This window comes from Sinohyriopsis cumingii, chromosome 6 (assembly GCF_028554795.1).
Source record: "Sinohyriopsis cumingii isolate HCF-2022 chromosome 6, ASM2855479v2, whole genome shotgun sequence".
Lineage (NCBI taxonomy): Eukaryota > Metazoa > Mollusca > Bivalvia > Unionida > Unionidae > Sinohyriopsis > Sinohyriopsis cumingii.
The window spans coordinates 34,972,070-34,984,955 of NC_142966.1; the positions used below are offsets into that span (position 1 = coordinate 34,972,070).

Genomic DNA, 12,886 nt, shown 5'->3' on the forward strand with positions numbered 1-12,886 from the left:
TAGGAAAAACAAGAATAGATAATGTACCTGGCATATGAAGTGGCCAGAAAAATGGCAATTTAAACATCTCTTTTTCTGATTACATACACAACATGGCAGGCAAAAAGGTAACTATTTCACCTGAAGCATGGATGCTGCTGTATATTATCACAAGAAGGTGTGTCATGTACTATTTTGGGGCTTCCTGTCTTTATGGTGATGGTTTTTTGTTAACTTTTTTAAAGGTTTCCTTTGCGCTTATGTGTTTATTGTATTACTGCAGAGCCATTTGAGATATAGTGGTTAAACTGGATATATTTGTTTATTGCCATAAGAAAATGTCTTCTATAGCTCATTTTGGGTCCATTCTTTGAAGTCAGGGTCATGGGTCAATATTTAAAGTTTTCATTACACTTTTCTTTAGATTAAAGGATGAAAGCTACATAATAGCATTAGCAAGTGTGTTGCATGCCCTGTTAGAGGACCTCTCGTCAAGGTCACTGGTAAATATTTTAGGTTACTGTAACTTCCTTTCAGCTCAGCAACACTGTTCAGGATGTGTAAATAAAAATTGGTATGTTGTCATTGGTTATCTTGAAGGTCAAGGTCACAAGTCTGTATTTTATAGTTTCTTTTGTTTCTATTTTTTGTCAAAAATGGTTTAGGTTCTGGGATGTTTTTCATTTTGATGGCATTTCATGGATCACAGGTAAGGTGTTATCTTCAAGGTCATAGTCTCTGCTCAGTTTTTGCCTTTTCTGCATTTTTACTCTGAATTCCTTTGAGACAGATCAGTGAACTTGGTTACTTCCTTTTTCTGCCTGGTAAATCTACAACTGTCATAAAGGTAATAAAGTTCATTGTCAGACTGCATAGCTAGGTACTTTTGGTATAATTGCCACAGCTGATGATTCTCAGCAGGGATGGGAGTGCAGTGTGATGTATAAACTTGTGTGTTTGAATTTTAACTAATGATAAATATGATTCTAGAACTGAGATATAAAAACATTTTATTGAACACTTTTCTGCTATTTCAGGGAGTCATTATCTAGTCCAGTCCCTACTGGAGCCCCACCAAAAGATGAGCAGTCAGCACTGACAAGGATTTTGACTAAAACTGCAAGGTGAGAACTGTTTGCTGAACCCTATCATTAAATTATGCCGATTAATAATTTAAGAGATGTAAAAAAATTTGAAAATGCAAAATTTCATGCCATTAAACAAAACTCCAGGCTTTTTCTTCTTAACTAATATTCAGTTTTTGCATATTTGTAAATGGTACATGGCTAAGAAGATAAAATACTTCATCAACCCAGGACCAAGGTCTGTGACTTGCATTTAAACCCTGGACAATATTTAACAAAGATGTTCAAATTATGGACTAATCTATCGCCTAGCAGTCAGAGACTACTCAGTTTTAATCTCACACAACCAATTGTATCGGAGTCACAATTTTCCCTGACTGTGGTCCATCTACAGTCTGTTGGCAGGTTATTGACCTATTGCCAGAACAGTTGCACTCATTAGCATTGCACATCATGTAAAATCAAAATAATTTATATAATGTTGACCCTCACCATGTGTGAATTATTACCGTATATACTCGCGTATAAGCCCGTTCGCGTATAAGCCGACCCCCCCCAAACTGAATTGGTAAAACTGTTATAAAGTGCATGACCCGCGTATAAGCCAACCCATAATTTCTAGACTACCGGTACATCACAAGTTGCACAAAGTGAGTTCTGAATACGTTTATTTAGGCAAATCACATTATTAAATAAAATGAAAGTAAGAAAGCTAATGTATATGTTGAAATAAAAACAATTCTAAAGTGCTAAGTCTTAATGGAAATTTAATTAATCCTCATTCTAAAGTCATGAATTATAAAAGTTCTATCACTTTTAGGATCCTTCAAAATCTGGCTCTGTATCAGACTCGCCAAACAGTTCATGAATCTCGGCTTCTGTTACGGGTGTGCTTTCATCATGTACGTTGTCATTGTCATCATGGTCATCCGATAGTGTGTCGCTCTCCTTCTCACTCTCCTCATCATTGTCGGATTGAAATATAGCATCATCCTCTGTTCCATCCATGGCATTGCTGATACAGCACTTCCTAAATGATTTTGCAATCATTTCCGATGGAATTGAGTCCCACGCTTCTTTTACCCACTTGGTGACCAAATCGATGTCTGGCCTCATTAAATTCCTGCCTTTTGTCATTTTCACTGCCCCTGAACAAACCCATTCTGCCCACATCTTTCGTAACTTGTCCTTAAAAGGTTTGTTAAGGCAGACATCAACAGGTTGTAACACTGACGTTAAACCTCCTGGTATCACAGCCAGTGTTGTTTTCATTTTCTTTGTGGCCTTTTTTGACTTCATCGGTCTTGTATGCACGAAACATATTCCATACAAGCATTGAAGGTTTCCGAAGAATTGCACCTGGTCTCTTGTATATAGTGGTGGTATACTATTTATATACCTTATCCTGTAATTATTTCCATGTGTGGTTGGTTATCAATTTGTATTTGATAATTATTTATCATTGTTGTTTATTTGTGTGTTTTTTTGTAAACTACCGGTAGTGTGATTCAATTTATCAAAATATGATTGGTTTCAGCGTAGACATTATTCAAGTATTGTGACAGTTTATAACTTTGAGCAGGAACCATGTCCACTACCATATCTCATTAAACAATACATCTGAGAGACGGCATGTATTAGTAAAGTCATTGGCATTGTGCAAGAAAACAAACCTATTATCCCCGAGGCATTTACCACAGATTAAGCATATGGTAGCTATTGTACAACACTCTACCGGTAACAAACCACTTTGCTTTACAAACAACTAAACAACATTAGTATATAAACTGTGGCTGCTGATTACTTCTAAAACACCTGTCAAAAAAATCCCACACATTATATTGTTTTACAATTATTCATGCTGACTCGTATATTGCCCTGTTATTTACCCTTCCTAAGCGTGCGCGCAACAAACCCCTATGGAGCCTCTTGACATTTTTCCTTTAAGACTATCGTACATGTATTTCTACTCTCGATCAAAATGTTTGTCGTATATACCTTCAGTATCGTAATTCTTTTATTTTTTTACGTAGATTCTTTTCATATTTACACTGAAATAAGCTAGTGTGCATTTGTACAATACTGTAGAGTTTAATGATTACTGATTAGCTGTGGGTTAAATACTTGACTGGAGATTACTAATTCAGCGGTTCTTTTGGAAAATGCACGTACCACCGTGGTTCAAATAACACGTATCGCTGCATTTTCTGGTGGATGGACATCTGTCAAATAGACGTCAAGTACGTTAAAACGTGTTTTTCATTCATTATCCTACCACTTAAGTTAGAAAAAAAATATTTGTTTCACTTCACGACAGCACAAATCTTATGAGCCATATGGCATCATTAGGCATGTGATCTCATCTTCGGCAATCGACAGAAACAATAAATACTGGAAATCGAGGGAAAAAAGCTTTAAAAATTTCAGACTTGGACCTTGGCCTGCAGATAAGCCGACCCCCCCCACTTCTTCCAGGCCTTATTTTTTTCCTAAATTTTTCGGCTTATACGCGAGTATATATGGTATTAAATTGTTGATGATGCTTACGATTTATGATAATAACTGGAAGAACCCTGTTTATTCTCTAACGCTATGTAGGGTATTGCAAAACATCATTTATCCAAGGCCATATAATAATCAAAATAATCGGCTTTTCTTTAGCTATGGTTCTTAAACTGTCTGATGCTTATCATGCAGCTGTTTTCATCTCCATATTAAAGAGTACCTTCATGCTGATGCTTTAAATAGCTTGAAAAAACCTTTGAAAGTATTGGTTTTCAGTTTTGTACAAATCATATTAGTCAGCAATACAATATAGCTACCGGTACTGAAAAGAGAAAAAACTTAAATGATTATGAAAATGCTAAACAAAAATGGTCCAGATTTGTCAGAAATTGTCCTAACTGGAAGGCCTGTCACACGTAACGTAATGATGCTGATCATTTGTCAGATATGATTTGGTGTTTTACGACACATCAACACAAGTTGGTCATTTAGTGTCCAGGCAGTTGGAGTAAAGTAAATTGTACAAGGACACAGTAATTCAGCCAGGCTGGGCTGGTGTGTTAGTAGGATTAGAACCTGCACCCTTTTGGTTAGAAGTATGACTTGCAGTGGTTGCTGCCTACGTTAAAATCACTTCTTAGAACATGCATGTACACACATCAGACCTATTGGTTTGGGGGGGGGGTCTTTGTACCACTATGACTAGTTTAGTTTGATATCTTCATCTATTTGCCAATGGATGAAAACAACCTCTCATGCAAAATGATATGTTTGAGTAGCAGTGTAAGTTACATCCATTTTCCTTAGGGGTCAAAGGTATTTAATGTTCAAAAACTTATCAATAAAGGAAGGTGAAATTCCTGCTCATGTGTTGCTAACAAGTTTTAAATGGCCTCTTTTCATTCCCAATTGATCACATGCTTTTCACATCAGGAACTGTCTTTTGATCTTGGAGAGTCAAGTAGCTGGTTAATCCAGATATTGTTCAAATTGTAAACAGTTGCTGGGATGGTCCTGGCTTTTAAAAAGCTGTCGCCAAAAAAATCGCCAACTTCAATATTTTGTCGCCAATTTTCAAAAAGTGTCGCCAGAACAAGTAGTGTACATTTTTTCAAGTGTTAATTTAGTCTATTAATGTAACAGGCAATGAAAATTACAAAAGATGGGTTAGTTAATACTCTAATTACATCAAGCATTAACAAAATGTTACAAAGTGTTACATGAAGATCCGTCACGATTTTAGGGCTGACCACTTGTTGAATGCAGTTTCAAAGTCTAATTTTTCACATCTGTACATGCTGATTCTCATTAAATTCTTGAGAGATGAGGTGCAGAGTTTATTTCTGATGTCAGTTTTTATGAGGTTCATCTTACTGAATCCATGTTCACAGTCTACAGTGCTGACAGGTGACACCAGTAGTCTCTCAGCAGCCCCCCCCCCCCTTATGGCTAGCTTCACAAAGCTTCTAGGGAATTGCTTCCAAAATCCCAAGAATGATCACTGAATGCTGTATAAATTTTCTCGACAAGCAAAATAGGATCTCCATTCCCATGAATGAAACTTACACGAGTCAACACCTGGCAATATTGGACTGTATATATAAGCATAAATTCACACCCAATTTAGGGATTCTTTCACTCCTGTATTTTGAGAAATAAATAATTATTATTAATTATGCAAAACTGTTTTTTTTTTTTTTTTGCTATTTCTTGTTGCGGAGTTTAAGTCTCTGCAGCCGTAACACAGATTGATGGCAAAAGGAAAAGATCAATGAGTAAAATGCTGTACTGGCGACAGATATAATTGTGATCGAGATTTTTTCCATTTGCTTTGTATTTATACGCAGTAGTTGGTACTTCAGAGGTTATCAGTTTTCTATGAAGGTTCAACAAAACTATTGTATTGGTATATGTAAAAAAAAAAAAAAAAACAACAGAAGGATTAGCCATTCAATTAATTGTATCTGTTCTATTCGCATCTTCAGAAGTCGGTCAGTTGTAGGTATAGTTCGGTAGCATGATTGACTGTAACACAGTATACAGTACTCAGCCCAGATGTCAGCATAAGCAGATTATGATGTAACAATGCACTGTAAAGATGGGGTTGTCAATACGAACAAAGGATCGTTTGTGTAACAGATCGATTCCAATGCATTGCTTAGTCAAGTTTGTGGCTTTCTTTCATTCTCCCTTTTAATTTATCCAGTCCAAATCCATGATTGTATGTACAAATTAAATAACCAAAAAGTTGTCGCCAAAAAAATCGCCAGAGGGGATATTTTTGTCACCAATAAGGAAAAAAAATCGCAATTTGCGACATTGGCGAAGCCCAGGACGATCCCTGAGTTGCCTCTGTGCCTAATTCTGCAGGTTTGTTAAACAAAGTGTCCTTTATTTAACATTACTTGTAATATGTTAGCTGTGAAATTAGTGTTTTCTCATTGTGCACAAAACAAACAATCATTGATTTTTTTAGAGTTACTGATGACCTAATTTACATGATGTATTCCAATGAGCAGAATATAGTAATCTTCAGACATGATTTTTCTCCGTTTTAAAGTGGAATTCCACTTTTCTCCTGACTGGAACCAGATTTTTCTTGATATAGTTTTTTATATCATCTCCGATCCGGTTTTTTTTTCAAGCAGTCTCTCCAGTCCCATTCCACAATGATCCTTGTAAATTATTTGTTCCATATATTAGTTAGCACATGACTCGTGTAAAGAGTATTCTGATTGGTGAAAGGTTTAAATTCATCCATTGAATCTTCGTGTAATGGAAACTGATGGCAATGGAAAGAAGAAGCATGCTTGCAAAACATGGCGTCCTGAGTTGTTGAGAGAGACCATGACACAAAAAGTTTAGGTAAAGGTTTAAAATATGTATGGAAATGGGAATGGCTAGAGCAAAAAGTTGATGGAAATTTAGTTGGTCAGTTTATAAGAAAACTGAATGATAGAGGACTAGCATTTTGTGACCTCTGCAAGAAAGATCTGAATTATGGTAATCGCAGTTGGAAGAGTTTGGAACAGCACCTACAAAAGAAGCTGCATATGGAAAAATTGAAACTCAGAAGGCATCTGGAAAAAGTGCAAATTAATTACTATAAGAAGAAAGATCATACCATGAGAAAAAAGATGGAGCCCTCTGTCCGAATATGCGCACTGCATGTCACCAATAAAGCACCATCTTGAAAGGAAAAAGGCTCTCATTGAGAAGGAAAAGAATTCATTGCACATTGAACAAAAAAGTCAGTGGTGACAAAAAGGAAGGCTAAAGAAATGTTTGTCAAAGCCACAGAAAGAGCTCGACTGGCATATCAACAGGTTGTGTCCATTGGAGAAAAAGACAAGTGAATGTATGTGATTATTTGTATATAGTTGATATACTTGTGTGTTTATTTTACAGATTTGTTATGAAAAGAGAGAAGCATAATATATTTGCTGCAACAATAGACAAATTATTGTGACATAATTATGATGTGAACACTGACATGCACATGAAATAACTTCAGCATCAATAGTATTGGAAAACAAATTATGGGACAATAAATATTGTAAAATTAAGTTAAGTTGAACATTTTTGGTAAGTTTCTTAGTTTTTCAAATGATTATTTTGGTTTATTTTATGATAATAAGTTGCACCAGGAGCAGTTTTGTTATGTGTAAAATGCGTCCCTTTGGGTGAGGACCCTCATTCCCCCCTTAATTTTTTTTAAGCTTCTTATGGAAGACTAAAATCATGTCTGAATCTTGTGTGGAACATAAGTTTGGGACATGTATTTTATGATTTATTCAATATTGCATGTAACTAGATATGTTAACAGAATAATAATAATAATAGTAATAATAATAATAATAATCATAATAATAATAATAATAATAATTTTCAATGTTGGGCGTTTGTTCAGAATGTTTGAAAAGGAACTTGCATATAGAGGTATCTGTTTGCAGATGCTAGTTTGTCCAATTCTCCTGGGTGACTGCTATTGACAGGTTTTACAGTCTTTAGAAAAACAGAATGTTGACTTTACATTGCAAATGACATTGTCAGTAGAGCAAAACATTAAATCTTATTTTAAAATAATTCACCATATATTTGCAAAAGTCTTAAATTGTTTTTCACCCACAAGATGAATTATATGTTATTCGCTTGTAGAAGGTCAATCCTGTTTTTATTTTATGATCAAATGAATTGGCTAGCTAGATGTACTGTATAACAGATTAATGAAGCAGATTTCCTACTGGATCCCTCACTATGTCAGCAGTCTGCCATTAATGTTCTGTTGTGTTTTGTGATTCCCCATTAAAAGTAATAGCGCAGATTAAAAAAAATATGTTACAATGTCTTGGATATGAAGTTTTGTCGTCTTTAATGGGAGGTGGCTATATTAACCTCTCAACTATGTAAGCCTCTAAGAATAGGTGTGAATTTCATGGTTTTAGTGTTATCTGTGTCTATAGACAGCCAGTGAAAAATTTAATTTTTTACTCCAGTGAAATGTCATCATTATTTCTCTCAGAAATTCCAGTAATTCCCTGCCTAACAAATTTATAAAAAAATACCTTTGTGGTAAAAGCATACCACCACACCTTTTGGAAAAGGATCTAGCAATGATACTGTCAGTTTCGATTGATAATATAGTTTTGTTTCTTTAGAAATGTGATAGATGTTGCTACCATTGAAGGCCAGGGTGTAGAACAGCATGAATACTATGAGAGGGCTAGGCATTACAGGTGAGTCTTGTGAACTTAAAATATAAGTATCCTAGCCTGATTGTAAAAATATAACATTTGCTCGTAAAATAGGAAAGATTTAACAGGTTTCTAATTTTTACATGATTACATTGTTTATTAAAGAGCAGCCCTATGAAAATGTAGTTTTGTTGTATTTAATGGCAATTTTAACACATATTGATGATATCAAGCTGAGGAAATAGCAGCTTTCCCAAGGATCCATTGAAACATTTGACCTGGCCTTGGCTGGGTAATGAACCTGCATTTCTTTCGAGTCCAATGCTTTACCAACTGGCGGCCGCTTCTCCTTCAGAAAACTGAATCGTGCAATCAATTGTCAAACCTGCTAGAGTCAACACGTGCATATGAAAAACAACTAAGCATTATAGAAGTAAAGGATATACTAGTCCTATTCAGTTATAAAGAGATATATACTGTATTTAACTGCATATAAAACCACAAGTTCATAACAACTATTTGTAGATAGAGCCTTGGGTTGACATTTTAAATGAGATTAATTGCAATTTATCTTGATAAAGAACATTTTTGTTTTCTATCATTTTCATTAACTGATTAAAGCAAAATGATTTTTTTTCACCATGAATTTAAATATGTATAGTTTAGAAATCTTCCAGTTCTTTCTTCCCGTAACATGAAAATGATAGTAATATAAATGTGGTATACTTCAGCACACATGCTTAAAATGTTTTGTTTTTTCAGTCAAAAGGTGAATGTAGTTATGGCAAACAGGAATAAGTCACTGAAGCCTTTTCTGCCCAATGGAGTCTCAGCACCACAGAATGTTCTGGCTGCCCAGCCTATTTCCCTTGCAGATATTGAATTGGTGAGTTGCCTCCCTTGCCCTACATGCTGGGCCAATGAAGCTTTGCAGAAACAGTCCATTTGTTAGCATATTCATGATATTTAAATTTTGTGAAAAATATTCTCACTAAAATTTTTGTGAGAATGGCCAATATGTGTTAGAATATTTGTGATATTAACATTTTGCAAAGAAAATTGTTCTTATTTTCACTATGTATTTTTGTCCAAAACAATGAAAAAAATGAGTTTCCTTCTAAAATCGTTAACCTTTCGTGCTTGCAGAAATTAAAGTGTTTGTGATTGATGACCTTACTCATAACTTTTGTACATGTTTCTGTTGAGGAGCTCAATAATCTCATGTTTTTTTATAGTAAGTGTAGATAAATTTTCTTAAGTCTCAAAATAAGTGTGCTTTATTGAACTAGGATACAATATACTAAGTGGTAGATGTGAAAACATTTCGGATATACAACAGACAGATTTTTGTGTTCATGTAAATTATCCCAAGCTTTTCTATGAAAACCTTAGCAAGGCAGGGAATTCAAAATTAGGCCCATCCATTCTTCTGTTTGTTGCACTTTCACTTCAGCATATTACCGCTTGAATTATTATTATTAGATTTCAACCAAATGTGGAGTGCAGCATGGTGTGGTGAGACCATGACTAAGTCTAATTGTTACTGTCGCTGTTTGAGGTTTGTCGTCTTCATTGTAACCCTTGACTTTCAGATGCACTTACTCTCATTTTCTCAGAATGATTCCTGTTATAGCTTGCATGTCAACCAAATTTAGTATGCAGCTTGATATTGATGAGGCCTTGGCTGAGTTTGATGGGAGAATAAAACATAAGAGTACAGAATATTTTGAAATACATCCTTTGGCTAGTAAATGGATTTAATTATTTTCATTAATTGTTTCATAAATTTCAGTCTATGTACTATAGTTGACAAAAAATATTTCATTTTAGATTTATGATCTGTATTCTGTTAACTTCTGGCAAAAAAACATGTGAACTCTTGGTTCAGGGTCCCTGTTTAATTGCACTTGGCTACAACAGTGCAGTGAATTGCCTTTTTATTTCAAGACTGAAACGGTTCTCATACTGTAATCAGTGGAGACATATATGCTTTTTGTGTGAATTTAATGCAGAAATTATATTTGTATTTTTTAATGTAATAACATTGATTTTCTTTGGTGGGAAATGAATTAGTGGTCAAATCCCTATAACACCTTATTGCCAGACTTGCCAACTTTCATTTTTCCACCAATAATTCAAGTAGTAATATAGTGGATTTCAACCATAATTTTATAATCAGCTTAAAACTGACAAAGCCTCTGTTGAGTTGGATTTTCAGCATTCAAAATCATCATTTAGCTGCATTATTGCCATGGATTAAATAACTCATCCACTTTCATTTCTGCTCAATTCTGACAGTTAAAATGGAGGGGCCCCCGAGTGGTCTAAAGCGCTCTCCATCACGGATCACTGCTGTCTCACCTCTGTCTGCGTGGGTTCAAGTCTCGGGCTCGGCAAATGTGGATATGTGAGAAAGCTTGCCGGTAGCTTCTCGTGGGTCGGTGGTTCTTTCCGGGGTTTTCCCGATTCTTCCTCCACCATTAATACTGGCCGTCATGTATAGCCTATCTTGTGCTGAAAAATGGCGTTAAACCCTATAACAACAACAGATAAAATGGACCCATCCACATTCATTTGCACTCAATTCCTGCATATAAATTAACCCATCCACTTTCATTTCTGCCCAATTCCTAGAGATAAGTGGACCCATACACATTCATTTTTGCTCAATTCCTGCATATAAATGGACCCATCCACTTTCATTTCTGCTAAGTTCTTTTATTTATAAATTTTGTCTTTACATCAGATATGAACGACAGCTTGAAAGTAACATGACCTTGGATGAGGTTGAATAACAGCATTATGCATCATTATTCAGGTTGTCAAACCTTTTAAGTTTCATTTCTGCACAGTAACGCTGTTAATTCTTATTAGATTCCAGCCAGACTCAATATGCAACGTGCTTTTTATGATGCCTCGGCTGAATTCATTTGTCATTATTCAGTATCAGTAGCTTCCTTCCAGTGCAGTATTTGTCATTGGTAATAAATTTTGTCATCAGTACATATACAGCTATATGTTCATGACTGCCTGGTTTAATTAAATTTGTCAGCATTTGATCTGCAGCATTGTTTCAGCAGAGTTGTGGCCTCTGATTGTTGAATCCACCCACATTTGTTTCCAATGAATAATTTCCGTTATTATTAATGGATCTGAAGTTTATTTGCAGCTCTGTATGTATATAACAAAGTGTAAATTTGACTCTCAGTTTAATATGTCATATAGTGGAGTTTTGGCTGCACAATGTTTGATCCATATTTTTTGTATATAGATTTGTATAAATGAGACCTCACCTGGATTCCATTGTTAGTATTCTCTGTCATCAGATTTATCTTTCTTTACAAATGTACCTTAACTCAAATTAGCTTATTACCATTGTGGGCATGCATTTTCCATTATAAATATGCCTTAACTCATTTAATTTACTACCATTGTGAGCAAGCAGTGTTTCTTTACAAATGTGCCTTAACTCATTTAGTTTACTACTATTGTACACATGTGCCTTGGCTTGTTGAGTTTACTGCGATTGTGAGCAAGCTGTTGCCTCTACAAAACTACACTCCCATTCTTCCACGGAAACATAGGGGGACATGCTCTTTGGAATTTGCTTATTTATAATGTTTTTTATTAGCATGAATTAAATCTATCAGTTTTTAATGAGATAATGTTGTATATTTTTCCTGAAGACGCAAATTTACTTTGGTCCCATCCATCACTTTCCAGACATACAGATCTTCTGATAAGTAAAATCTAACTTAACTGATTGATTTATCCTATTTTCAATAATAATTTCTTCAGATGAGAAAGATAATGTTTTTGTTATTAATGTTTCATGGCATGGTGCACAAGTGGTTTTTTTTTTTTTTGCCAAGACAATTGGAATGAAGTGCTTTCCACAAAGGGCATACCATGGTAGCCACCCTGGGCTGATCTGATGGTAGACCCCACCCCTTTCAGATGCAAGTATGGCATGCTGACCACTTAGGCACCAAGTAGAAACTACCACATGAATTGTGAAAAATTATGATACTTTTTTATGCCACATAAATTTGCAGTCGTGTTTTCAAAAGCAAAATTATAAGAGAGTTATCTAACTCATTACTTTCATAATAAATCTGTACATTTTGTTGGTAATTTGTGTGTTTAATGCCCTTCTCAACACATGATAGAGCCATACATCACAGGATGCATATTTGGTGGGGGAAGAACTGAGGAAGCTACTGGCACGTTTTTTCACATAGCCATGTTGGTTGAGCTGAGACTTGAAGTCATTCAGACATAGGTGTAATATAGGAGTGATCTGTAAAGTTGAGCACCTTAGATCACTTGGCCAACACTAATAAATTGTCATTTTCAGAATGCATACTTAAATTACACAGTAAAGTCCGGCTTATGCAGCCATATCTAGAATAAGTTACCTTAATAGACAGGTGTTTATTTAATACAGCTTCTGGTGATATATATTGTGGGACTTGAAAAACTAGCTGAAGAAAGATGAGTATTTATTTTTTCCATGTGACCTTTACGGTTGGTGTTACTTTAACTTTGTCATGTGTCAGATATAAACTTGACAATACTAAAATAAAGAAAAAATTAGAGTGGGGGCTTCATTGTTATTTTGCT

At 35.1% G+C, this 12,886-nt stretch overlaps 1 protein-coding gene across 2 annotated transcripts in view; it reads left to right on the forward strand.

Annotated features, from left to right (window-relative positions):
• Positions 1 to 12,886, forward strand: part of LOC149796708 (ragulator complex protein LAMTOR1-like) — a 29,888-nt gene that overhangs the window by 6,873 nt on the left and 10,129 nt on the right. For both annotated transcript variants that reach the window (XM_089961338.1, XM_089961339.1), the window contains exons 3-5: positions 1,017 to 1,103; positions 8,228 to 8,305; positions 9,026 to 9,149. In XM_089961338.1, the coding sequence (XP_089817464.1) occupies positions 1,017 to 1,103; positions 8,228 to 8,305; positions 9,026 to 9,149 (289 nt within the window). The remainder of the gene's footprint in view (positions 1 to 1,016; positions 1,104 to 8,227; positions 8,306 to 9,025; positions 9,150 to 12,886) is intronic.